Source organism: Alexandromys fortis, unplaced genomic scaffold (assembly GCF_014885135.2).
Source record: "Alexandromys fortis isolate MF-2015 unplaced genomic scaffold, M_Fortis_MF-2015_v1.1 scaffold_13, whole genome shotgun sequence".
NCBI classification, from domain to species: Eukaryota; Metazoa; Chordata; class Mammalia; order Rodentia; family Cricetidae; genus Alexandromys; species Alexandromys fortis.
The window spans coordinates 5,003,306-5,029,054 of NW_026067908.1; the positions used below are offsets into that span (position 1 = coordinate 5,003,306).

The 25,749-nt window shown below is 51.1% G+C and overlaps 1 protein-coding gene across 3 annotated transcripts in view; it reads right to left on the reverse strand.

Moving 5' to 3' along the window:
- Glis1 (GLIS family zinc finger 1) overlaps positions 1-25,749 on the reverse strand; it is a 188,454-nt gene that overhangs the window by 63,030 nt on the left and 99,675 nt on the right. For all 3 annotated transcript variants that reach the window (XM_050136333.1, XM_050136332.1, XM_050136334.1), the window contains exons 3-4: positions 8,115-8,283; positions 3,337-4,225 (exon numbers count right to left, since the gene is read on the reverse strand). In XM_050136333.1, coding sequence (XP_049992290.1) covers positions 3,337-4,225; positions 8,115-8,283 — 1,058 coding nt within the window. The remainder of the gene's footprint in view (positions 1-3,336; positions 4,226-8,114; positions 8,284-25,749) is intronic.

Sequence of the window (25,749 nt, forward strand, 5' to 3'; positions counted from 1 at the left end):
TTTCAATCCTGTTAACAACAGCCCTGGAAGTTAAATACTGTTATTGCCTCGCTTTATAAATTAGCATTCCATGGCTGAGAGAGGGTAAGTCACCTGCCCGAGGTCACAGAGCTGGCAAAGGGCAGCGTTAAGTTGGAAGACAGGCATGCAGGACTCTGGTGGGCTCTGCAGCTCTGCTCACGCTCTCCACGCAGGGGAAGAGCACGGTTAAAATTCCTCACCACAGCAAGGGATCTTTCTGGCCTCACTATCATTTCACAGAGCCCACAACAGGGCAGGGCGGCTCTGAGAAGCCACCATTTCCATCTCTGCCTCACGGCTGCAGGCTTCTGCAGCTCAGACAATGAGGATTCTGACTGTCTGGTGGAACCAACCGAAAAAAGCCGGGACTAATCTTTCCAAAGACCATGTCTTCAAGGCGCCGCATCAGTATTTGGGTTGGACATTGGCTTGTTATGGTAATGCAGACGAAGCCCCAGATTTAATAAGACTGAAAAACACCAGGAGCAACAGGAACCATAACAGGATATTGCAGGGAGATCTAGAAGCTTCCTCAGGCTTCTTTACTAAACAGGGCAGGGCTGGCCGGGCAGGGCCAGGCAAGGGCGGGGTTACCTGGAGGCCAGCAGGGTTCAGGACTAAGGAGCAGAACTGGGGAGCAGGCTCCTCTCTCCACACCCAGGCTGCCTGGTACCCAATCAAGCAGAGGCTTCAGAGGCTAAATTTAAACCAGCTGCCAGCACGGGGGTGTTGCAGTTAGATGGGGTAAGGGGAGCTTACCTCATGAAAGCTGTGGAAATGCTGCTGGGAAGATAATAAAAGGATTAACTGCTATTTTAGTGGGCCATTTACTCCTCAATCAAAACGTCTCATCTATTTCCTGTCCTCCAGAGGCCTCAGGTCCAAGATTCCTTTGTCTATTACAGACATAGTAGCACAGGCCTGTCATGAGAAATTAATAATTTTACAGGGATGGGAGCTGTTATTCACCTGGGTGTGGGCTGGGGGTCTGCCCGTTGCCCTGGTTACCGACTCCACCACCGTGGGTGGGGCTCCAATGAAGTTCCCACTGCAGGTGGCTGCACCCAGGGCCCCAAAGAAGCAGCTATATTAACAAGGGCGCTGCAACAGACAGGGATGTGGGTTCAATTCCCCTCTGGTGGTTACTAGTGTTATAATTTTGGACAACTTATCTTTATCATCACTACTACTCTGATTCTCAGCCTCTGTTATCTTGTTTCTATTATTTTCTCTGACTAGCGGTGTGACCTGGAACCAACTATGCAACCTCTCTGAGCCTCCATTTTTCGCATCTGTAAAATGGAGGTGTACAGTGTCTATTCACAGAGCTGTGGTGAGGATGACACGGAGCTGCCACTTAGAACACGCCTGCGAAGTTGGCGTTCAGCAGCTGCCTGCCTAAACTGTCACCATTGCGCTTCTAACCTGGCGGGGGTAAAGTCAAGAGTGTGGGAAGCTGGCCAGACTCATCTCACCTCTGACCCTTGTTTTTCCACATGTGAAAGCCTTGGGTTTCATCGTGACCTGATAAAAGACTAAATGCAATCCCCAGGAGGCATCAACACCACCCCCAGGAAGCCCTCTGGGCTTCCTCTCCCTGGGCCTCTTCAAACTCCATCTAGGGCTGTCACAGCCTGGTCCCTGATGGCCTGAGGACACATCCCGGACTGTGACAGAAGCAAACCTAGGTCCCCTGTGTCCTGTAGAGGATGGAATCAGGTGGGACCCTTGACCAGGAGAGACCCAAGGCTGTTCTGAGCACCCAGCGCTCCCCCCACCCAGCTGGGGATCAAGTTATCTCATAGGGCACCCGTGGATGCTGGGATTCTGCACAGAAGGCCACAGCATGAGAAGGCTGCTGGCCACTTAGTTTACTTCCTGGGTCTACACAGGTACCCTGGGTTCCCAACAGGAGGAAACTGTGATTGACAACTGTGGCTCAGCATCTCGAGAGGAGACAGGCTGTTGCTAGCAGCCCTGACCTATGGACTTGCTGATCTTTCCCATCCTGGAGATGAGGCACGTCTTTCATTAATTTTCATTAAGTCATGTGTCTTAAGACCCCACATAGATGTGGCATCTTTAGAGACAAGCCTAGCCACCAGCCCTCCTGCCCGCATACTCTCTGCCCTGAAACGTCCAAGTAAAATTCTCCACCAGCTCGGAGCCCTTTCCCCATACCTCTGTGCCACACGACAGTTCACAAGCCCAGTCTCTACCCTCCTCCTCTCAAGGGCTGTCCACCTTTAGCCTATCTATGGACTGATAGACTCCCTATCCTTCAAGACTGGAGGGCACACTCAGTCTACATCCAGCTCAGTGTCACAAGCAGGTGAGCCCTGGGGACAAGTGTGGCCCCAAGAAAATGACTTTACACCACAATGACTAACAATAACACCTCTGATCTGATGGCCCACGAATATCACCTTGTGCTCTGACCAGAGACCTGGAGCCCTTCTAAGACCGCAAGTGACACACATCTTCAGTGCCTAGCAGGACAGAAATACAGGCTGGAAACACTACTGTCTGGCAGTGAGCAAGGGGAGACGCGCATGGCCCGGGTGCTGTGTACCATTGGTGTTGTATAGCAACCTTGGGCCCCAGCCCTCCATCCCAGGCTGCTGCGTCTGGAGGGCAGAGGATGGGTACGGGGCCTAAGATCCCTCTCCTAGACTCTGATAAGGCTTTCCACTCTAGCAAGCACAGGACGTGGACATGACCAGCCAGAAGGGCCAGGCAGGGTGCCTGCTTCTAATTCGTGTGTATCTGCATGAATGCTCAGGCACACACATGCTTCTTTCTCCCTGGACCTTTGTCTCAACCCCAGCCGGAGCATTGCTGGTGTCGTGCAGAGCCAGACGCCAGCCCTCGACCTCAGCTCCAAGCCTGTCCTAGAGGTCCAGGACCTCTCTCCAGAAGCCAGGGCTGTCGAGGTACACTGGGTAAAGGCCAGGGCTGGAGGAGGGCACACTTCACTCACCATCTGCCACCCTCGGGTGACATGGAAAAGATAAGCCTGGCCAGGCTTGCTTTAGGTTCAGAGGTCACGTGGCACCAGGCTGCGTGGCATGCTAGACTACATCTAATACCATCTAATGCTTCAGCGTGGGGGCCAGGACCCCCCGGCAGGGACAAGGCAATCCTGTCAATGTTTCCAGTGACAGGAACCCAGACGGTCTTATTCATTGGCCGCACCCCCAGCCCCAGACTTTGTGGGAGCCTGGTCTTATTCCCAAAGGGGGTCTTTCTAGTGCAGTGGGTGGTGCAGCTCTGTGGGGGGGGGCACTGAGAGGGCCTGGTAGCCCCTGGACTCACCATGCACTTGTTGGGCTTCTCGCCCGAGTGTACCCTCATGTGGATGAGCAGCTTGTAGCGGGCGTTGAAGGGCTTGTAGCGGCGCACGCAGCCGGCCCAGAAGCAGGTGAAGTCTTCGCCTTTGCGCTGGTCGATGTGGCTCTTCTCGATGTGCCGCACCAGCTCCTCCTGCTGCTCGTAGGCTGCGCAACAGTCCACCCAGCGGCATGCCTGCTGCCCGGCCACCATCCTGCCCGCCAGGCCGAGCCCGAGGCCTCCAAGGCTGGGGCCGGCTGGCAACTGAGGCAGTGGGTAGGGGGGTGGCAAACCCTGCTGGTGAGGAGCAAAGAGCTCCGAGAACTCGTCCAGGGGCTCCTGCTTCAGGAAGCCTGACTTCCGGCATGCTTCGAGCTGCAAGCTGCCCTCGTGGACATCACTGGATGCAGGCCCAGGCCCCGGCTGTGATCGCTTGGGAGGTCCCCCCAGCTCTCCTGGCAAAGGTGGGCTTCGGAGTCCATTTACACAGCTAACTAGAGCTGTCTGGGAAGAGTGGATGGCAGGATTGATGTCAGAGGAGGCACAGGGGGAGGAAGAGGCTGAAGAGGTGGGGGGCAGGCCCAGGAGGCAGCAGCGTTTCAGGCTGCCCTCAGGGAGGTGGGCCTCAGGTTGGGGACCCAGGCCCGAGACAGGTTCATTGCCCAGAAGGTAGCAGGAAGGTGCAGGATTCGCAAGGCCTCGGCCTGAGAAGTCCAACTCTGGCTGCAGGTTTGTGGAAGATGGGGCCCGGCAGTGGGTGGGCAGGGGCGTGTGGGCACTGGCCATGGCCTGGTAGTCAGGTAGGGCTTCCTGCTTGATGTGTTGAGCTGCTTGGAGGCTGCCATTCACGTATGTAGCCTGGGGTCTGGGTGACCTGGAAGACAGTAGCCAGAGCGATTATGAAAGGCAGGCACTCTCCAGGGGTCAGGCAGGGCTCACAGAAGCAGACAACACGGACCTGGAGGAGTCCAAGGAAGAAGTGAAGGTGGAGAGACGGAGTGTGTGAAAGACCAGAACTTGCTGTGCCAAGGGCAGGGAAGAGGCAAGAAGCAGAAAAGCAAGAGCAGGAGGAGGAGACAGCCTAGAAAGAGATGCTGGAGACAGGAGAGGCAGGAAGGCTAACCAGGGGATGAATGAGGATATCAGGAGAGAGATGCCGGAGACAGGAGAGGCAAGAAGGCTAACCAGGGAAGGGATGAGGATACCAGGAAAAAGATGCTGGAGACAGGAGAGGCAGGAAGGCTAACCAGGGGATGAATGAGGATACCAGGAAGGATACAACCTTTTGCCAGAACCCGGCCCATCCATCACTCTGTCACCATCTTGCTGGCCTCCCAACTTCCCTATGGTCAGCCCCTCCCCTCCCCTCTGAGCTTCAAGTGAGTGCTGTGGGCAAAAGGCTATGGTTGGCATTTTGAGGCATCTTCGGGTCCAACAGGGTTTAAATTCTACTTACACGCCCCTTGGAATTTTAATTTCTTGTAATCTTTACTTCATTTAATGACATCTAGCCCTACCTAGCCTGTCTTTCCATGGCTGGTGTGACGGGGTGGGAGCCTGAGGCAGAGTGAGGGGACAAGAGTCTTAGGGTGCCCCAGAACTTTGAGCTCAGATGTGAGTATGTGGAGCTGCAGTTCTGGGGAGGAACATGGGAGACAGGAGACCAAGTCTGAGGTTGAGGTCAGCTCCATTCTAGATGGCAAAGTCGGACAAATTGCTTCACTCTGGGCAAGTTTGGGGCCTCTATCCTCAGCAATAGCCAAACAGTTCTGTTCCTGATCATGAAAATGGCAGGATGTGGGCTAGCCACAGAGGCCATCTTTACCATGTGACTGGTCCGCAGTTTCTTCCACCCCCTTTACAGGAAGCCATGCTCAGAAAGGCAAAGGAATTTCTGCACAGACCCGTCCACCACTGCGGGTGGTGACCGGGTAGGATACAGGCAGAAACATCAGGGCGAGACTGTCACCAGAAGACTGAAGATGGGAGAGACCTGGAGGGTGACACTGGCGGAAACACCTGAGAGTTGCTCCAGGACCTGGAGGCCTGGTCCTATGCTCAGAGCCTGACTAGCATGCCCTGTCTGGCTCTGCTTCCTCGTCTGTGAGACAAGAACCACACCACTATACGGAGAACTAAGGAAATGATGGCTGGGTTTAAGGGTTAGCACCCTGGGAAGGAGAGGGTTAGGCCATGGTACCATTATTACTGCTTCTACAAAACCACTTTCCCATGACTCCCACAGGCAGAACTGAGCTCGCCAAGACAGCCTTGAGACCTAGTCCCTGCCCCTCTGGCTCCAGGAGCTTAGACGATGGGTGGAGAGAATGGGAGTCAGGGGAAGAGAGTCAGAGCCAGAGCTGGAGGCACTCAGAGCTTGGCCTCTCACCCTAGATCACTCAGGATCAGTGGGGGAAGCAGGACCTGAGGCTTGAGGGCCTGGGCCATCACGCAGTCGCAAGCCAGTGCCAGGCCTGGAGCAGGAGCCCAGTTTCCATCTCCTGTGCGGAACTGACTGCAAGCTCTCCTTGAATGGAGGCCCGCAGGAATGCCTGTCTCTTAGACACTAAACAACTTCCCATTGGGGGCTTCTCCCTCGGCATCTCTGCTGAGGAGCAAATGCACAAGCCGTTCCCAGGGGTGGGGACACTGGGCCTGCCACAGCCAGCACCAAGTTCTACTGAAAGAGTCGACAGGAAAGTAGGGACTTTGTAAAATTCAGAGAAATGACACCATAGCTGCTGCTTTAGCGGGGCACAATGCTGGCAGAGAAAGGCTGGCAGACAGGGCAGTGGGAAGCACCAGTCTGGAGCTTTTACAAATGGCTCCAGGTCAATGAACCGACAAAGGCTGCAGCATCTGACTGGGTTAGGAATGTAACTGACAGTAATCAGAATGTCCTCTGTGGGAAGAGTGTGAGGTTCCAGCCTGAGGTCTCAAGGGTGTGGCAGGGTCTGGCTTTTTCTCCCTGTCCCTGGGTGGCCTGGCAGGTGGTTCTGAGCTCTATTATTCTCTCTAGAATTTATGAGCCCAGGGCCCTGAGTGCACAGTGGCTAAGAGGCAGATGCACCAGGTACCCCCTACCCCTGCGAGCTGACTCCTATCTTAACAGTGGAATGATGGGTACTGAGTTCTATCTGGTATAGGAGCAAAGCTTTAAAGGACACGTGTCTCCTATTTTAAACACGCTCGCAACCCCAAAGCCAAAGGTGATGGAGCAAGAGCAGACGCCTGGGTCTTTGAGTCATTATTCCAGCACGCTCACAATGCCATTCCTGGGAAGCCAGCATCCTACCACTATGCTGACTGGGAGAACCGTATCATTTCTTTAGGGCATCAACATTCTAAGTCGATGGCATAGACCTCCTCTGGATCATTGTCTTGGGTTCTTTGTGAAGGTGTTCAACTTGAGCCATCAGTTTTTGCAATAGAGGCGTGGGGGGTGAGGAGAGGTCTTCACATCTAGGGGCTCAGGCAAGGTGACCAAGCCAGGCGGAAGAGCAAGGGCTAGAGACAGGAAGGACAACAGAATGCAGAGGGAGGCCCACTGCAGAGAGGCAGGCCTGGGCTCGGGCATGGTCTAGAATGGAGTCATGTTCTTTTAGAAGATGAGGGAAACTAAAGTGTCGGCTCAGATCCAGCCAATCAGAGGTTGTGGAGCCGACACTGAACCAGTAGAGGATTCTGATACAGACTCTCCCATGCCTGGTACTGTCAAAATGATACTTAAAGGGATAAATGATGCTTCTGATTATTTTTTTTTAGCAAAATTAAAGCAACAAACAGCCCACACAGTCCAACATAAAATTCATCTCCCCTTCCCACTCCCAGGAACATGTCTTGCCAGATCATTGGCGACTAATGCAGGCAATAGAAACACGTGACTATCACTAATTAAAGCCTAAAAGATACTTATTCCTGTTATGGGCTGGACTAGCCTCTCCCAATTTATGTCAGAAGCCTAACCTTCGGAATACTTACATTTGGAGACAGGGCCTTAAGCATGAAATTAAACTACGTGGGGTTATGAAGGCCCTTACTACAATATGTCTGATTCCTTTATAAGATAGGAGCACAGACCCCAGAGATAAAGGGTTGCCCATGTGACTGCCTGTCAGCCAAGGGGACAGATCTGGGGAAACCACACCTGTCAACCCTTGATCTTGGGCTTCCAGCCCCCCAGAACTATGAGAAATAAATGTCTTTTATTTAAGCCACCCAATCTATGACATTTATTATGACAGCCTGACCAAATGAATTAACTCTTTCAAAACAGAAGCCTTGCTGATATCAGAGAAGACCACAGGAAATCAAAATTCTCAGTGTCCTCCTATCTAGTAATGCTCAGCACTCCTGGAATGGGGATCCTTGCCCCTACCCCAAGGACACCAGCACTGGCCCAGCACTGGGCACAGGGCAGGCACTACGTGGCTGGTGGAGCAATGGAGCACGAACTAGGATCTGGGCCAGTATCCAGAGCCTCATGCCCATGAAGTGGGCTCCAGGCATGCTGCCCCCAAGATCAGTAGTGTGCGCCCACAAAAACATGCACATGGAGCCACCTCAGCCTGTGAAACAGGGACATGCGCCTCATTGAAGCCATCTTTGTGTCCCCTAGAATCTCTTGAGAAAACAAGGAGGGCCTGCACTAGGCATCTCTGTGCCAACCGACTCAGACACGTCCTGGTCCCTTTGCGTCTCAGTTTCTCTGTGTGACCCGTTAGCCAGCCAGACTAGGTGAGGTGGAAGGAATAGACACATACCTGTTAGGGTGGGGGAAATGAAGCAGCCTCTCGCAGACAGGGGGATGATCCCGGGGAGGTGGGGTCCCTGCAGGGAGAAACAGACCCTGGTGGCAGGAGGGGCTGGGACCCTCGGGCAGGTCCAGGTCCAGCAGGCTCTTCTCTGGGCAGTGTCCGTAGCTCCCGTTCACTAGGTGGAAACAACAGGAAAGAAGAGACAGGTGAATGAACAGCTACCAGGGAGCTTGGGAAGAGGACAGAGCCCTGAGGCCATCTGAACGCCTTGCTGCATTTGAGGCCTGGGACACCTTATTTGGTTTCCAAAATCACTTGGCAGAATCTGTGATTAAAAACCGTCAGTTCTCAGGTGTGCACGCTAAGCTCCATTGCTTGAATGACTGTCGGCAAACAGTGAATTCTGTCAGTCAGACACACTGGTGAGCCCAAGAGATGGTTCCTCAATGCCCATCGGCTGTTATCTACAACCGCCTCAGAGTGGGAACTCAGATGCTGGGCAGGGGCTTGGGTTCTAACATGCTGGACTTGGGAGTTGCCATCCCGGATGTGCCTCAGAGGTTGGGAGACGATGCTGCAGCAGGGGGCCTGGAAGTGGAGGTGTTTGGGGAACATGTGTCAAGAAGGAGGTGTCTGCCCAACTTTATCATCTAGGGCCACTTCATACCAAAGCCTCCTCTATACTACTTCAAGATCCCATCACACCGCGGTCAGTATGGTTCTCCATCTCTGTGTCCTGTGGTTCTCTGATGGCCCAGCTATCCTATTCTCTACACTCTTGTCTGCTTATAGGCAGTATGTGGAATGGCCCTAAAAACCCCGTAACGTGAACACAAATGTCAGATATGCTTGCTAATAATAATAAGCCTCTCTCACCCCCTCAACCACAGGTGCTCATCTACGGACAAGGGCAATCACTCTGGAAAATATTCCTTTCGGCTTTATGCCCTGTCACTTCTGGGGGTAATGCTTTGGAACATGAGGATCACGGCATGAGCCTCTTCACTTCCCAGAACCCATTCTACAACTCAGGCCCGTCCCGATGTGCACTGACCCTCTGCTCCTTCAGATACCATGGTGCTAGCACCTACAGGAGCCCCAGGGAAAAAAAAAAAAAAGAGTACTCTTGGGTTATGCAGTACTTTGAAAGATTAAAATGTTATACTGACTGTCCAAGTAGTCTAGGTACTGTCAACCCTGAGCAAAGAAACAGGAAACCCCTAAACTAAGGACAAAGACAGCAACGAGGCCACCTATGATCTACTACGTACAAGACATGGATTCCCCACGGCCTGGCAAAGGGATACGATTCTACTTATTTCCATACCTGCGGAAACTGAGGCTCATGCAAATTACACTGATCACTCAAGAGCACACAACTAGAAATCTGTGCTGTGTTCTTGTCTCAGGTCTGCGAGCCCCCAGCCCCACACCGTAACTTCTGTGTGATAAGAAGTGAGTGGCCTTTTAAGACAGCACTTCCAGTCCTAGCTGGGCTGAGACCAGGTGGCTATGACAGACAGTACTAACTCTCCCCAGTTCTGAAAAGCACTTGACAGTGTACAGATGAGAAGGCACAACTTTCAAGGCCCCGTGTTGGGTGAGTGCTCCAAATAACATCTGTTCCACGCCATTTCCCTGGCGGCACCGGCCTGTCCTGCTGCGTGGACCGCTCGCTCCGCTGGATTCGGCGGCTGCCCAGTCAGCCCTTCTTAGGGTTATGCTTTAATAACTTGGTTGTTTTTTAATTAAAAAGAAATCCCTGGTAACAAATGTGAATGGCCCGAGTTAATGAGAGCAGGCTGCAGCTCATTTAACTCCGACTCTGCTTGGCCGTCCTCGCCTTTTCCAGATCGTTTCTGCATGCGATTTTATTGTCCCACTGAGGCAAACCCTGGGACTGGCCTCCAAAAACTGTGGATAATTTTATGACCACTAATGCCATTTGGAGCAGAGAGCATCATGGGGGCTGTTCTGCCAGGATCTCTCCCAGATCCTGGAGGTTAGGGTGGTTCTAAGCTTCCTTCCAGAACCCTCAGAGCCATCTGGGTCATGTACTTCCTCCTGTAAGCAGAGTGCGGAGAAGGAAGGTGGACTTAAGGAGCAGTGGGGACAGGCTAGTGGAGGAGTGGTGATAGGCATTGCATGTATCCAGTCCTTCCTCTTCAAGCCTCCTGGTACCCATCCAAGGGCAGGCTTGAGACAGTTTGTTGTTGTTGTTGTTTTGTTTTGTTTTCCCAGCTCTGACCAGGCTCAGAGACACAATCCAAGCTCAGACCTCTTGGACTTTGAAACCCAAGTATTGTTCTGTCTGTCCCATCCCCCCCTCGTCTGCCCCCAACAAGTGTTCCCAAACAGTAAATGTAGACAGAATAGGGTTAACCGTTTGGCCAAGATCACACAGGAAAGACAGACTGAGCTGATTAGAGTCATCAGCAACAAACAGTAGATGAAGGAATGGTTGGACCTTTCAGCTGCTTCTCTGCTGGAGTCTGGGAGAGCCCTCCCAGCAATAAACAAAGAAGTGATGCTGGAAAGAAAGGGAGAGGCTCTGAGGTCAAAGTTGGCATTGGCTGCTGTTGCAAGCCTGCTCAAGTCCTTGTCTCCTGTCCTCCACTAGGCCAAGCGGGAAGATCTGACCTCTGAACTTGGCAGAGCTGAGCATCAGAGTCGATGACTGGTCACCTAAGGTCACCTAGCAACCACTGCTCAAGGTCTCCCGCTTCCTCAGAGGCTGGACATCAAACCACAAGCTGCCATTTCTCCCCCAGAGATATGTCTACAGAACAAATGTAGGCACCATCTCCTCTCTGTGGAGTCTTTTTCTCCATCCCCAAGGGCATCATGAGACCCCAGAATAGGCCTGCTCCTGGTCATGTTTGTCTCCAGGAGGGAGGATGGCGAGTGGGAGGATGGGAGCTGTCCAGCTAGAGCCCTGTGGCCCTAATGGAGGGGTATCCAGATAAAATGGGGCACCTAGTAGCTGTGTTTCCTTCTAGGCCATGAAAGCCAAGAATGGAACCTACATCCTGGCTTTCTCCAAGCACAAGCCCCTTGACAAATGGTGAGAAATCCTTCAGAGTCAGGGCTGGAACTGGTCATCTGTTCTGTGAGTATACGAAGAAACAGGCTCCAAAAGGAAAAGGATCAGCAGGGCATGGACTCATAATTCTGAAGCTAAGTAGGAAATGGGGTCTGCTTTCCTGGCCTGGCCTCGGATTTTTTGCATGACACCTACTTCACAGGGTTGTGGTGACAAGGGAGACACATATGATGGAGTCTTAGCTTATACTGAACACTCGAAGAGTAAGAACGATGCTAGTTGCTTGTGCTGTGCTTCCTGGAGCTCAGGCAGGGCTCTAAGAAGCAGTTCATCCCCAGGCAGGCCAGGTCTAGATGGTCCAAAGCCAGACTCTGAAGGACAAACTCCCAGACTTAGGGTTCACCAAATGCAGGGTTCAGTAGCCTGAATGAAACCCCAGTGAGTCAGTCTGAAGGAAATGGCTCTCACGGTATACCCAGAAGCTTTGCACATTACCATAATACCCTGAATATAAAGTAGAACCACACCCAAAGTGACTCCCACGAGAACATTCCACTGCGCAGAAACCTGTCACTCTCAGCATCCAAGGCCCGGGGTGCCTCCTATAGTAACCTGCAGCCATCTGCAGGGACCAGAAAAGCCTAAATGATAACTGATTTCTGTTTTCCAACAAGCAAGTTTTTTAGAACCAACAAGCTACCAGGCCAGGGACAAGGTTATATAAAATCTTCACACTCTACTGTGAGACTCACTGCAGTCCTCAGGAGCTGGTAGGCAGGCTCGGAGCAGCAAGTAAGCTGCCCAAGTCCACACAGCAAGTAAGCTGCCCAAGTCCACACAGCAAGTGCAGAGGTCAGAAGTGCCTGGTGACTTAGCCACCTAGTCAGCCAAGTATTTCTGCAAACAAGCAGACAACCAGCGGCTGACTGGGGAGCCATGGCTACTCCACCATGCCATGGCAGAACCCAAACACAGGAAGGAGAGGGGCTGCCCTTCCAACAGGATTTTATCAGAAGACAGATCCTTGGCTCTTGGGATGTGATGGTTTGAGTATGAAATGTCCCTCACAGGCCCATATATTTGAAAACTTGGTCCCCAGCCAGTGGTACAGTTTTAGGAGGTTGTGAAACATTCGGGACAGGCATTTGAGGGTTACTGTGAGGCCTGGCTTCTGGCCCAAGCTCCCTGCTTCCACGATGTGAATAGCTGCCTCATTCTCATGCCTCCATGTTGCCTTGTCAGTCAGGGGCTGGAACTGTAAGCTGAAACTTTAAACTTCCTTAAGTTTGGACAGGTATTTTTTATCACACGATAAGAAAGACAACCACGGCCGTTAGTCTGATGATCACCGAAGGAGCCAAGGATTCAACCCGGAACTGCTATCCTTTCCTACATCTGCGAAGTGGGGAAACATTTAAGGGTAGCACTGACAATGGAAAGTCAACCACTCAGCACAAGGCTAGCCCTGGTGAGCACACTGATGGATGGGGCTCCAGCCTGGCCCAAGGGCCCCACAGCCTGGGCTCACCCATCCATCTGGGTGTTATGGCTCATTCTCACAATGTTGTGCTAGGGCATGTCCTTACCAATCCAGAGACCCCTGGAAGTTCCTCTCCTCCAGGACGTCCTCTGGACTCAGCCCTCTTTGAGCTCCCCCACCACCCAGCTCTTGGCAGCCCTGTGAGTGCACATGGTCCAGGCCCCACACTGCACATCTCATCTCTATCCCTAGAGCTGGATTATATCCCCTACACACACACACACACACACACACACACACACACACACACACACACACACACACACTGGCTGTGCTGCACACTGGCTTGTAGGAATAGTTAAAGCTCCACCTCCCGCAAAAGCCTGCCAGAGCCCCAGGACAAAGATCTTGGTCTCAGAACTGCTGTTAGCAGGCCTAGCTCCAGCTGTGAACTGGCCCAACCTTCTCCGTACAGAAAACAGGGGCCCTGCGGAGGAGGAGGGGGCCTGCTCATCTAATCCAGCAGGTAGGCAGCTGGAAATGCTGAGAGTGTGGTTGTCTTTGAACTGTCAAGTTCGCCCCGGTGCCTCCTCTGTCAGACAGTGTCATTTAGGGGAACTGAACAATCTCGGCACACACACCGAAGGTAAAGTCCAAGTCCACCATTGATTGACTTTCTGGATGGCTGACTCGGGGTGAGTGGTTTTCCCTTCTACATCTGATTCTTCCTATGCAAAATGGGGTTCAGAATCTCAGCTGAGGGGTGGCTGTGCACACTGGAGGAGACAAATGCACGCAGGACCCCTGGCGTGGCTTCTGGTGCAGCTGGCATTCTGAAAAGGCTCCTGTGTTTTGGTCTCTTGACAGGCATGGGGATAAAGGCTGCTCTCCTGAGCAGTGAGCGTCAGTGAGCACAAAAGAGCAGTCTCAGGCCCGGCATGCCTTGCCAGCAGCCCTTCCCCAGGAGTGTGAGTGAGCACAGGCTATGCCGAGCCTCAGCTTCCCCTCATGTGAGGAGTAAGCAGCAGGGGCATCACAGAGCACAGAGGACTCAGGGCCTCCTAATCCAGACCCAGTGAGGAGCTCACCTAAGGGGACAGAGAAGAGGCACAGAAGAGCCTCTTTTCTTAACACGTGGAACCCCAGCGTGCAGCTGGGTCAACTGGAGGAGAAGCAGCGAGGCACAGAAGGCCAGGTTTCTCTGCATCTGAGCAAGATAGAAAGCCGAGGCCCACTCGCTTACTGGAGTGTTGGGGTATTCATGGCTACCAGGGGGCCTGTAACCTGGACAGGGCCTCCACAGCAGCAGCTCCTGATGGCTGAAGTCTTGCTCCAGGCTTAAAGCCGCCCATCGTCTCTTATCCCAGACCACAAGAACCCCATAAATTCCCCCTTTAAAGCTAAGCTAGATTTATAGGGACTCAGGCCAATAAAACCTGAGCCAGCTCACCTCAAGATGGCACGGCCACAGAAACTGAGCAAAGCCGCAGCTTTATCCCAGGCCAGACAGCCCAAGATGGTTACACACATGAACATAAACATACAGACACACGGAAGGACCAATTCTTTCCTCACATTTTTACGTACTAATTGTAAAAATAAAAAAAATAAAAATAAAGATAGGCAATAATGAAAAAGTCAGTGGCTACTAGCCAGAAAGCCACACTGAACATGGAGAAAATAGTTCAAAAAAAATTAAATAAATAAATAAGAAAGAAAGAAAGAAAGAAAGAAAGAAAGAAAGAAAGAGAAAACAAAGGGGAAAAAAAGCTCGGCAGTTCCTTCCCATGTATCTGCATACTGCTTTTACTTGTAAAAATCAGGATGATAAAATGATCAACATATCTTCTTGCTCTGTCTTTTCCATGTAATGATGAATAAATACCAAAGTTAATGACATTCCTGTTATCTGTCCTGTGCAGTCCTTGGCTCTGTCCATGACACAGGCAGAGTATGGGATGTGTCTATGGTCACGCCACGATAAACAACTGTCAGCATACAAGGCAAGCTCCGCCATACCAGGAAGGCTGCTCCATATCAAGACCATGGAGAGAAGAGGAGGCCCATCACTCTCCCAATGTGAGTCTCCTGTGGCTATAACAAGAAGCAAAGAGCCCAACACTGTCCTGGTGTGAGTCTCCTGCAGGTGTTATAAGAAGCACACAGCCAAAGTGGTTGCACAGTTGAATTTTATTCAAAGTGTAGAGACTAGAAGGCCTAGATTGAAGTCTCCGGCAGTTTGGGTTCTGGTGAAGGCTATTTTTCATGGCTCGCAGACACTACTTTCTCACCATGGGCTCGCATGGCCTGGCCTTGGCGCATGCTCACAGAAAAAGAGTGGCGAGCATTCCGGTGTCTTTTTATTAACTCACTAGTTCTGTTCATCAGGACCCTACACTTATAAACCTACCTAACCTTATCACTTCTCTACTGCAAATGCAGCCACACTGGGGAGCTAGGACTGCAACACGTGAATCTGGAGGAAGAGAACACACTTAGGCCACAACCCCAGTATCCAATCCATCCCTTCCCCTTGATGATAGAGACAGGAAGATGAACCCTATCCATAGAGCTTGAAAACAAGAAAGGAGGGTCTGCTGGCAGATGCAGTGGACTCTGGGATCAGTCTGGACCAGCTCTGTGACCTTGTGAAGAGCACACGGTTCCTCTTCTCTGTGGCACAGCATATGAAGCTGAAACCATTGCCACACTACACGAGGTACCCAGTGCAGATCCTGAGGCAGGGCAGGCACTGTGCACTGCATCTGCCCTCAGCCTTACCCCCGTGCCAATCAGCGTGGTCTAGTCCTCTCAGCTAGGGACTAGCACAGACAAGCTGGTTTAGGTCAGAAGCCTAGGGCTTCTACTTCACAACCAGGAGAGAGCATCCCCGGTTCTCTTGCATGCGGACATGGGTAGCACTGGGAACTGGTTGAAGCCAACTTGTTCAAGGAGGAGCTATTATGTCGCAAAGAGAATTGACGTGAGAATAACATTAGAAACCCAGGAACCTCAAGCAGAACAGGGGAGCAGTTCTCAGCACTTGAGAATAGGTTAATTCTTACAGTGTTTAACACCTTTTACAGCCAAAAAGAGCTTGTTAATACAATATCCTATGAAGCAATCTTTATGCACTCTGGCAGTCTTTCTAATATGAATATTTAGTCCATTTACACTCCTTATATTCAATGTTATTACCCTGTGTTCTGAATTAAATCTAAATTTTTACTATTAACTTATTTGTTCTACCTATTCTGTATTTTTTCTTCTTCATCCTCAACTTCTTTCATATTAAGTGGCTCTTATGACTCTGTTTTCTGCCTCTGTTGCTCATCAGATACGCCTTGCTCTACTTCTCACAACCTTGACATATTACTATCTAACTAGGTAAGTTTTTTTTTTTTCCTGCATTGGCAGAGCAAAAACCACAGGACTCAACTCCACCCACCACCCCCATATACAACACATTCTTGTTGACATTCATCCCCCCCCCCTTATTTTAATTCTGCTATTCTGTCCTGCCCTGTCCATGTCCCTGTGTCCAATAACACCAGCATCAGGACCACTTCTGAACCCGTGCCGTGTTTCCCCACTTTCGGTCCTATCTCCAGCATCAGGACCACTTCTGAACCCGTGCCGTGTTTCCCCACTTTTGGTCCTATCTCCAGCATCAGGACCACTTCTGAACCCGTGCCGTGTTTCCCACTTTCAGTCCTATCTCCAGCATCAGGACCACTTCTGAACCCGTGCTGTGTTTCCCCACTTTCAGTCCTATCTCCAGCATCAAGACCACTTCTGGACCTGTGTAGTGTTTCCCCACTTTTGGTCCTATCTCCTGCATCAGGACCACTTCTGAACCCGTGCTGTGTTTCCCCACTTTTGGTCCTATCAATCTCTGCGTAGCCTTGGCTTTCTGTTGCCGTGCGTCTAGTTCATCCTTTCTCGTAGGGTGCACCCCCCTTCAGGGGCTCTGATTGGAGGCATGGGATGTCAGGCTTCTCCTTCTGGACTCTGAACTTCAGTATCTGTCTTTCTAGAACTCGAAGCCTTTGAAAGCTTGTCTAGCTTCTCGGCCTCTAACTGTCGGGCTCTGTCCACATTCTTGCCCTTTGCCTACGCCTCTTCTGCACCAGCAAACATGAGGGACAGAAAAAGCAACGCAGGATGACAGATTTCAGCGTATCTGTCTCCCTGGGAGCGGCCTTTCAGGCTCTGAATGTCCTGGGGCCCTAAACTCCGACCGAGAGGCTATATGCACAGTAAGGCTGCAAAAGGCTCCTTGAGTGTTCTGCATGCCTTGCAAACGGTGAATGCCTGACAGGAAGGTGTGGCACCCAGTGTCACCGTCACCTCAATGCACTGTTCTTCTCTCCCATACGCTGATCTTTCAGATCCTGGCTGCTTGGTGGCTCTTTAATGTCTTTAAGGATTAAATGCACGCCCACCATGTTGAACTTTAATTCCTGCTGTGTGGTATTAAGAGCTGACTCTGCAGCAGGTGTTTATCTCACAGGGGCTCTGCCCGGATGCATGGATAACGCCTTTTTCTGGGGGTAGGGTTTCTTGTAGGGGGAGTCTAGTCAGCATCACACAGAGTGGGCTGGCGCCCTCTTGTTCTCTCTTGCCCTATTTAATGCCCTAGCTGTGCGCGGCCTTCTGCCACGACATGAAGCGGCAAGGAAACTGCCCCCAAATGCCCTCGAATTTCACAGCTACAGCCTCCAGAACCACAAGTCATGATTCTGTTCAGTGTACACGACCTCTGCTCAGGTTCTGGACGGCAACAGCACAGGACAGACCAAGGCAGAAGCGCAGCCTGATACAAGTCATTTTGTTACACGCCAGATACGAAAATACTCTTCTAATAAATAATTGTCATGACCATGTAGTTCCTATTTCACGGCTGTCCATACTTTATTCCTTATAGTTATAGTTTAAAATGTTTAGAAAAGAGAAAACCAGTCTTGTTGTGATCATCTATCTTACATTTATTCATATTTTATAGCCTTAGGATAATTTTCTAAGTCCAGAGATATGCACAGTGTTAAGCACGGTCTTACTGTCCAAAGGGCACCATCCCTGTACGCTATCAGCAATACTCCTGCTTCCTCGAACATGACCTGGCTATTCCCGCTGAGAATCAGCAGTCAGCCGGGGAGATGGCTTGGTGGGTGAGGTGCTTGCTGTGCAAGCCTGACAGCTGCATTTGATCCCTAACACGCAGAAGAAGAGCATACACTCCTAAAAACTCCCCTACAACACCCATGCATGTGCAGTATCCTATGTGTGCCTGTGCTCCTCCCTCCCTCCTCACCCCTTCCCATGGGCATGTCTATACTTCCCTCCCTCCCTCCCCACCCTTCGTGTTGTGTGCTTGCTCCCTCCCTTCTCCCTCCTTCCCCACCCCATGTCTATACTTCCCTCCCTCCCTCCCCCCCCTCCCCCATGTGTGCTTGTCCTCCCCCCTCTCCCTCCCTCACCCCTTCCCATGAGTGCCTGTACTCCCCCCTCCCCTTCCTCCTTCCCTCCCTCCCTCCCCATGTGCATGCCTATACTCCCCTCCCTCTCTCCTGCCCCATCCTATCCCACCCAGAAAAAAACTCCGTTAGTTTAACAGTTTAGAGCCACTAGTAATAGAAAAGAACAGGAGACCTTTTCTATGCCCACCAAAAGAATGGTTGCGCCAACTACAGAAAATAAACAGAAATCTGATAGGCGTTAGACATGATACAGTGAGACGCCACCGCAACGCAGAAAGTCCGATTCAAAAGCTTCAGCTGCTTAAACACGCAGTCTGTGAACGGTGTTTGGGTGGTTTCTCCTCCAGCTCACATGCGTTTCTCACTGAATGGCCTCTTACTCCCAAAGTGTGTATCAGACAGGAACTGAGACTGTCTCACAGTTATGAGAGAATCATTTACCAAGCATGCCCTCTGACAGCCCGGCCTCTGTGAAAGAGGGGGCCCTCAACACCCGCTGAAGGAGCTGGACACCAGACCGAGCAGCTGCCGATGGCAAACGTGGAGTAGGAGAATCTGCCTCTCCACAAGGCACTGTACCATAGCTTTTCCTGGACTTATGAAAAATTTTCCTCACGAGAGAAAACATTTTTAAGAGTTCCATTCAACAAAAAGGCCACTGGGGATACAGTTCAGTGGCAGAGCACATGCTTAGAATACTCAGGGTTTCAAGCTTAGTCCCCAGTGCCACAAAAACAAACACCAGGAAAGGGCGGGATATGAACATCCATACAAAAAAAAATGGAAAAGGAATTGATAGATCAGATGTTAACAATGAGCACACACGCACTCGCACTGAATACCTAGCTGTGTGCCAGGAAGAGGCACCAGAAATCCAGCTTCCCTCCGCTCTGGGCGCCATAAACGTGCTGAGCAAGAAATAAAAACCTTGACTTGCGTGGCACTCGCCTTCTGGTAGGAGAGATGACCATTTCAAAGAAATAAATTAACCCTATCATACCGGGTAGACAGTACACGCTATGAGTGAAAACAAAGGGAAGAAGCTAGACAGCGAGGAGATGCAGGGCAGTCAGCGTAGGGGAAGGTCTGTCTGCGCAGGGTCGAGGGGAGGCGAGGCAGAAGCCACGTGGCCATGGAACGACGTGCATTCTAGGTGGGGTGATAGCAAGCAAAGGCCCTAAAATCGGTGTTCCGGAGAAGGAGCACAGAAGGCATGAGAAGAAGAGCCCCGTAAGCAACAGAGAAGCTAGTGAGGCCACAGGAGAAGCTGGAACTGTCCTGCAGGACTCTGTGGTGACAACAGTGCTGGCTTTAGTCTGTCCTGGCAGGAAGCCACTGGTCCCGAGCAGGGAGTGGCAGATATGACAGGTCATGGGCTCCAGTCTGGCTTTGCACCGAGAAGGCTTCAGAAAGAAGGGCAGCGACCCAGAGGTGTGGCTTTAGGACTAAGAGTTTCTAACTTTCTGGGCTCCCTTTTAGGTCAGAGGAAATAGGTCACATGACTCTAGGCACTGCCCCATCTCAAACAACTTTCCACAAACATAGGTAAAATTTACAGGGTATATATTTTAAAATAGGCTTTAAATCTCTCTACTACACATATCAAAATACTTCATACTGTTTTTGAAATGAATAAACAATCCTGAGGCCACATCAAAGGCTTGCATTAGATTCCTGCTGCCTGGCTTGTCAGTGACTGTCCTCCAGGCTGCTCAGTTTTCAAGCTCCCCCTGGAGCCCTGGCCCCCCCACAAGCAACCAATAGAAGGCTATCTTGATACTTCCTAAAAGATGCCTGAAACATTTGGCTACTGGAATAGATACACTGCCAGGGCTTCTCAAGGCCCAGGATCCTCTTTCTCAGGGAACACCTCGGTTCCTGTTATAGGGATGTTGACCAAGTCAGGCAGAAAAGATGCTAAATGCCTCTTTGTAGCAATGGAGATCTTGGAGAATCAGGGACCCTCCAGGGACCTAAGGAAACATGTCCTCAACAAATATGAGACCCTCCTAAAGAAGAAGAAGGGCAACCTAGTAAATAAATCCAGACCCTTCTTAAAGCTCTCAGGTTATGTTTAATCATGGAGAGACCATGGTCCCAAAACTGAAAAGCTGAGCTCTCTATGCATCTGCGAACCTAGCGCTCATCTTTCTCTCACCTGTGATGCTACAGGTCCACAGAGCTCAGCATCTCCATTAAGATGGGCTAAAGAGCCAATGATACCAGGCTCCATGCTCTCTGATCCTACCCCTGCATATTTTTGGACACTTGTCCTGTCTGTCTCAAGATACCCAGGGAGGACAATAATGATCACCAAAACTCACTTGTTTTTAGCCAAGCTTGGAAAGCAAGGGCGGTAATGGGGTGGTAAGAAATGCAGAGGAAATGGCTGTTGGTTTCTATAAAATCCGAGGATGGACAGCAAGTCTAGAACCATGGGTGTTAACAGAGGTGTGTATTTACAACCCACCTTTTAAGCAAGCTAAATAGTTAATTCCTATGTCCATGTTGTTCTTCTTAAGACTGCTATTAATGTTCTTTCTAACTTCTGGAAAACATGTAAAACCCAAGAAGGATGATGGGCCAGCAGCAGGGTGCCAGCTCCAGACAGTTCAACAGTAGGGATGGAGATGTGGTACCCATGCCTCCTGTCTGCAAGAAGGATCAGTAACTATGAGAGAATACAGTCAGTCCCTGGCAGGATTTTGACATTATGATGGCAGGCAGGAGGGAGAGCGGCACACATTTGGCAGAAACCACTCGTGAACTTTAAGATGCTCTCTTGGGGATGGCCAGTGGCATGAGCCACCCCTCCCTCCCCACTCCATAGGCTGGGAATAGGAAATGCATACTGTGTTTCCCCCTTACAGTGGGTTTAGCCAAGGAGAGAAGTGCCCCATAAAGGAGGGCATCCCCACCTCCAGGAAACAGCGCTGTGTCAAGATGTGGCCTGGGAGGAAGAAGTGGGAATGACTCCTTGGCCTTCAGAAAAGGCTCAGAATTCTGTCCTCTGTGGAAAAGATTACTTGTCCCACAGATTGGTCCAAAGGCTGGGAAAGCCTGCAGGGCAAGGCACAGTTTTGGCGTCTGAGAAATCCTACTAGCTCCACCCCAGATCTGAATCCACCCAGCTCTGAGGGTCCTCCCCCAGGAAGCCCCGTGATAGGGGGGGGGTGGCTGCTCGCCCACTCTCTCCCCCAGCTCTTCAGTCTACACCCTCAAGTCCAGGCATCACTGCAACGGGAGTTGGGAGAGGGCCACTCCAGGAAGCAGAGTGGAAGGCACTGGAGGGTTTCTGGTGGTCACAGTGACTGGCGGCCCCTGTCATTCAGTGGGGTAAAGACCAACTTCCTGCTAAGGGGTGGGTCAGTCCTAAGCTAACTGTTCAGTATCATGCCAGATATTCAAAACATCTGTAAACAAGCAGTCCAGTTATGAAAGCCAGAACATAGGTCCATTTCACACAGAAAACAAAATGCTTTTTCATGGTTGTAATATCCACTAAAATTTCCAGCCCTGGAACTGCATGTAAATTAGGGAAAGACGGTACTGTGTTTTGTCTGGAAGTTGCCCAAGGGTTGTTCACCATTTCAGAGAATCACGTCACCTCAGCCACTCTGCCTGCGACTTTGTGTCTGCAGCCACCAAGCAGGGTGACGATGCACACAGGTGTGACAGCTGACAACTTCACCGGGCCAGTGGTGTCTGAGCATGCTCACAAGGAAAGACAGGACTTAAAGGCCTACCTCCCTTTCATTCTGTCTTTAGGTCGCAATGACAGCATTCTATGGAGTTTGTCTAACCAGCAGTGCAGGCAGGGCACGTTGTAGAGGGAGTCCTCAGGAATGAAAGGAGGCCATACAGAAGGGCCCTGTGAGGAGGAAGATGCCCTGCAGGCAATCTCTGACCCAGGCCTACTATGAAAGCCAGATCTTCCCTAGGCCACAAAAGCAAGCATGGCAGGGTCAAGCTTTGGGCCAAGGGTGTCTCACTCCACAGAGGCACCCCAAAAAGGAGGCTGGGTCTGGCTTCCCTGAACCCCAAGGTCTATTCTGTGACGAGGTCCTGAACTTGGAGACGCCTACGAGAGGGCAGACACATGGCTCCATACAAGCTGCCCAGCTAGGAAAGCTGGCAGTCCAGATCTGTGTTGGGGTGTGAGGAGAGGAGAGCCAGGCTTTCCTCAGGTACCTACACAGGGCCTTGGCACAGGTATTAGGTACTGACTGAAGCCTGCAGATGGACTCAATGCCATGCCCTGGCCCAGGCCAATGCCCATTTCAGCTTTTTCCTTTCCTCAGCCTCCCCCACTTCTCTTATCCTTACCAATCCTGCCTCTCTTAAAGCCAGAATCTTCCATCTGGACCAATCTCCTCTCCTCCCTAAATCACCCTACCACAGCCAGGACAATCTTTCTAAATAACAAAAAATCTGGCCCAGATGTGGCCATGTCTCCCCACGATCCCAATCCTCTGTGCTCCCACTGCCTAGGACATAACTGCTGAGCCAATCAAGAAAGACCAATCTTCAGCCTGGTTTCCATGCAGAAGCCCATCCCCATAGTTCCCGCCATGGTACTGCAGTTCATGGCGCCTGGCTGCTCACAGCTTCCCCAGAGCAGCCCTGTTCTGATTACGCTTGCTCTGCCTGGACTAAGTGTCCCCGTCCTCTCTGAGTTGCCTTTGCACTGGGCAGGTAAGAATACCAAATGTCAGTTGGGAGAACCACTGACTAAAAGAATCAATGCTGAACTGAGCAATGTCAAGGGAGATGAAGCCTCGGAGACTAGAGAAGACCCGTTTATAAAGACCAGGCAGCCCAGAAGCCCTTCAGGATGACAGGTGTAGGGCCCACTGAAGCCATGATCTCTACTATCAAGTTACTCTTTCTTGTGTAAACAGGCTCTTATCCCGAGAGGCTCCATTTCTTTTTCTTTTTTTTTTAATTTTTATTTATTTATTAAAGATTTCTGTCTCTTCCCCACAGCCGCCTCCCCTTTCCCTCCCCCTCCCCCAATCAAGTCCCCCTCCCTCGTCAGCCCAAAGAGCAATCAGGATTCCCTGCCCTGTGGGAAGTCCAAGGGCCACCCACCTCCATCCAGGTCTAGTAAGGTGAGCATCCACGAAACTGCCTAGGCTCCCACGAAACCAATAGGTACAGTAGGATCAAAAACCCATTGCCAGTGTTCTTGAGGTCTCAGTAGTCCTCATTGTCCACTATGTTCAGCGAGACCGGTTTTAACCCGGAGTTCTTGAGGTCTCAGTAGTCCTCATTGTCCACTATGTTCAGCGAGACCGGTTTTAACCCGGAGAGGCTCCATTTTATAAGCAGCTTTTGACTTTATTTTGAGGGTGTTTGATGGTGCCTGGGAAGACCCACAAACACCCCCATCTGTCTGGCACTATCCATGCAGTACAGATGGACTTACTAGACTTATTTCTGAGAGTAGAAAAGGCGTTGTCTCATAAATTGTTTGGGATGCATTGAGACTTTAAGGGTACATGGGCATACTGAAATCATACCAGTGACGCCAGACCCAAGAACTTACTGGACCTGCCAGACCGAGAAAAGAACAGAGCTCCCTCATATGGACCCTGTGAAGTGCCTATCATGGTGATGGCACAACCCTGCCAACCCCCATCAGTGACGCCCACTGTGTGTCAAGGACGGGCAGGAAGGGAAGCCCTGACTATCCTGGGCTTCAGCCCAGTATGCTCTCCCACTGCTGACATGGCCTACTGGACTAACCGCTTGCTTGCCTTGCCTGCCTGAACTTGGTCCTGTTGATTCTGCTTTGGATCCTGCTCCGCCCATTTGTCTCTAAAGCTGACTGTATCTTCACTCCCAATCCCAACTTTCCCGTGGCTGGATCTCCATAGCAGTAGCTTTTCCCTGTGGTTGCCTCAGGTCTGATAGCTTATCAATACAGACTCTATATGTATTTCTGACAGCCTGCTTCTGAAACCTCTGGACTTCTCCAGTAGTCTCTTTTGATGTGGGGATTTCCCTCTGTATGCTATGAATATAGTTTATTACCATTGGTTAATAAAGAAACTGCTTTGGCCTATAGCAAGGCAGAATATAGCCAGGCTTGAAGGGAGGGAGAGAGAGAGAGAGAGAGAGAGAGAGAGAGAGAGAGAGAGAGAGAGAGAGAGAGGGCCGAGTTAAGGAGGTGCCATGTAGCTGTCGAAGGAGAAAGATGCCAGAACTGAACCTTACCTAGTAATTCATAGCCTCATGGCGATACACAGATTAATAGAAATGGGTTAATTTACAATGTAAGAGTTAGTTAAGCCTGAGCTATTGGCTAAGCAATGTTGCAATTAATATAGTTTCTGTATGATTAATGGGTCCTGAGCAGCCAGGAACGAAAGAGCAGTCTCTGCCTACACCCTTTAACTTTTATTCATTCTGTAACTCACATGTTAGATATAGATATATTTACCTGTGTGACTAAGACTGGATAAAAGGACCCACATTTGCCTTGGCCAGATGACTAAGGTATATGGGATCACCTGACAAACCGCTGCTATTAAAACCACTGCACCTTATGAATTTATTTGTCAGTCAGTCATTTCTGGCATTGTGGAAAGACACACATTCATTCATCTCTGTTTCTGATCTAACATGCTCATGGCACAGGGCAGCACTTGGCTCCACAGGCTGTGAGCCACTGAAACCCCTTGAGGGACAAGATGGGAACAAGAGCATCCCTGAGCAGAGCGCATTTTCACAGCAAGCAGAAGTGGGCTCTGGGAGTGGAAGCCCAAAGCTCTGTTCCGGGTGCTGTCGAGAAGACCCTGCCCCTGCTCTGCGGGCTACAGGAAAGCAACTGGCTGCGAAGAGTGGACATTTGGGGAGAAAGTTTGACCTCTGGGGAGGCTTTGCTGTGCTCTCTGCTTTGTTCCCATAACTGTATGTGGTACCCAGCCTCCAACGTAAGGCAGAGTCCAGGGAAACCCTGGGCAGAAAGCAAGGGTGAGCATCTTAGGTCTTTCCAGCCTGCGAACTCCCCAGCTTTGGGCCTTCATTCACTTTTCTATGAACCACAGGGAAGAGACTGCAGGTACTTCCCAAGTGTTGATCTCCTCTGATCCCAGCCTTGTGACACACCAAAAGGCTTAGTGACCCCGAAGAAGGGCTTGTCAGGACCTGGCCGTGCTTCCTCTTCCTGTTTCTAGCCCTAACGCTGGGGACCTTCTCTATTAGCAGCTTCCTGTTCTGGCTTGGGTGCCTGCCCTCTTTCCCTGATCTGGGCCAAAGATAGCTTGCATGCACCTGTCACCGAACTCTGTGAGCATTCAGAACACGCGGGTGTGTCTGACACGGCTTCTGCCCTCAGGGGCCTGTGTGCGAGCCACAGGACCCTTAAAGAGGAGGCAATGCTATCACAGAGTCATACTAGGATGGAGATTCCTAGGGCAAAGGTGTAAACCGGCACTCTAGCGTAATAACTGCGAGGTCTATTAGAGGCAGGACTCCTGCAGGCTGCCAGGCAGCTGTCACAGGCCGTGGCACCTCACATGAACAGGTGACCTCATTCAGGCCTTGCTGAGACCTGGGGCTGGGGCTGACCTATGCTTGGAAAGCTACCTCGGGGACTAAGAACCTCTCTCCAGACAACCCCACCGTCGCAGG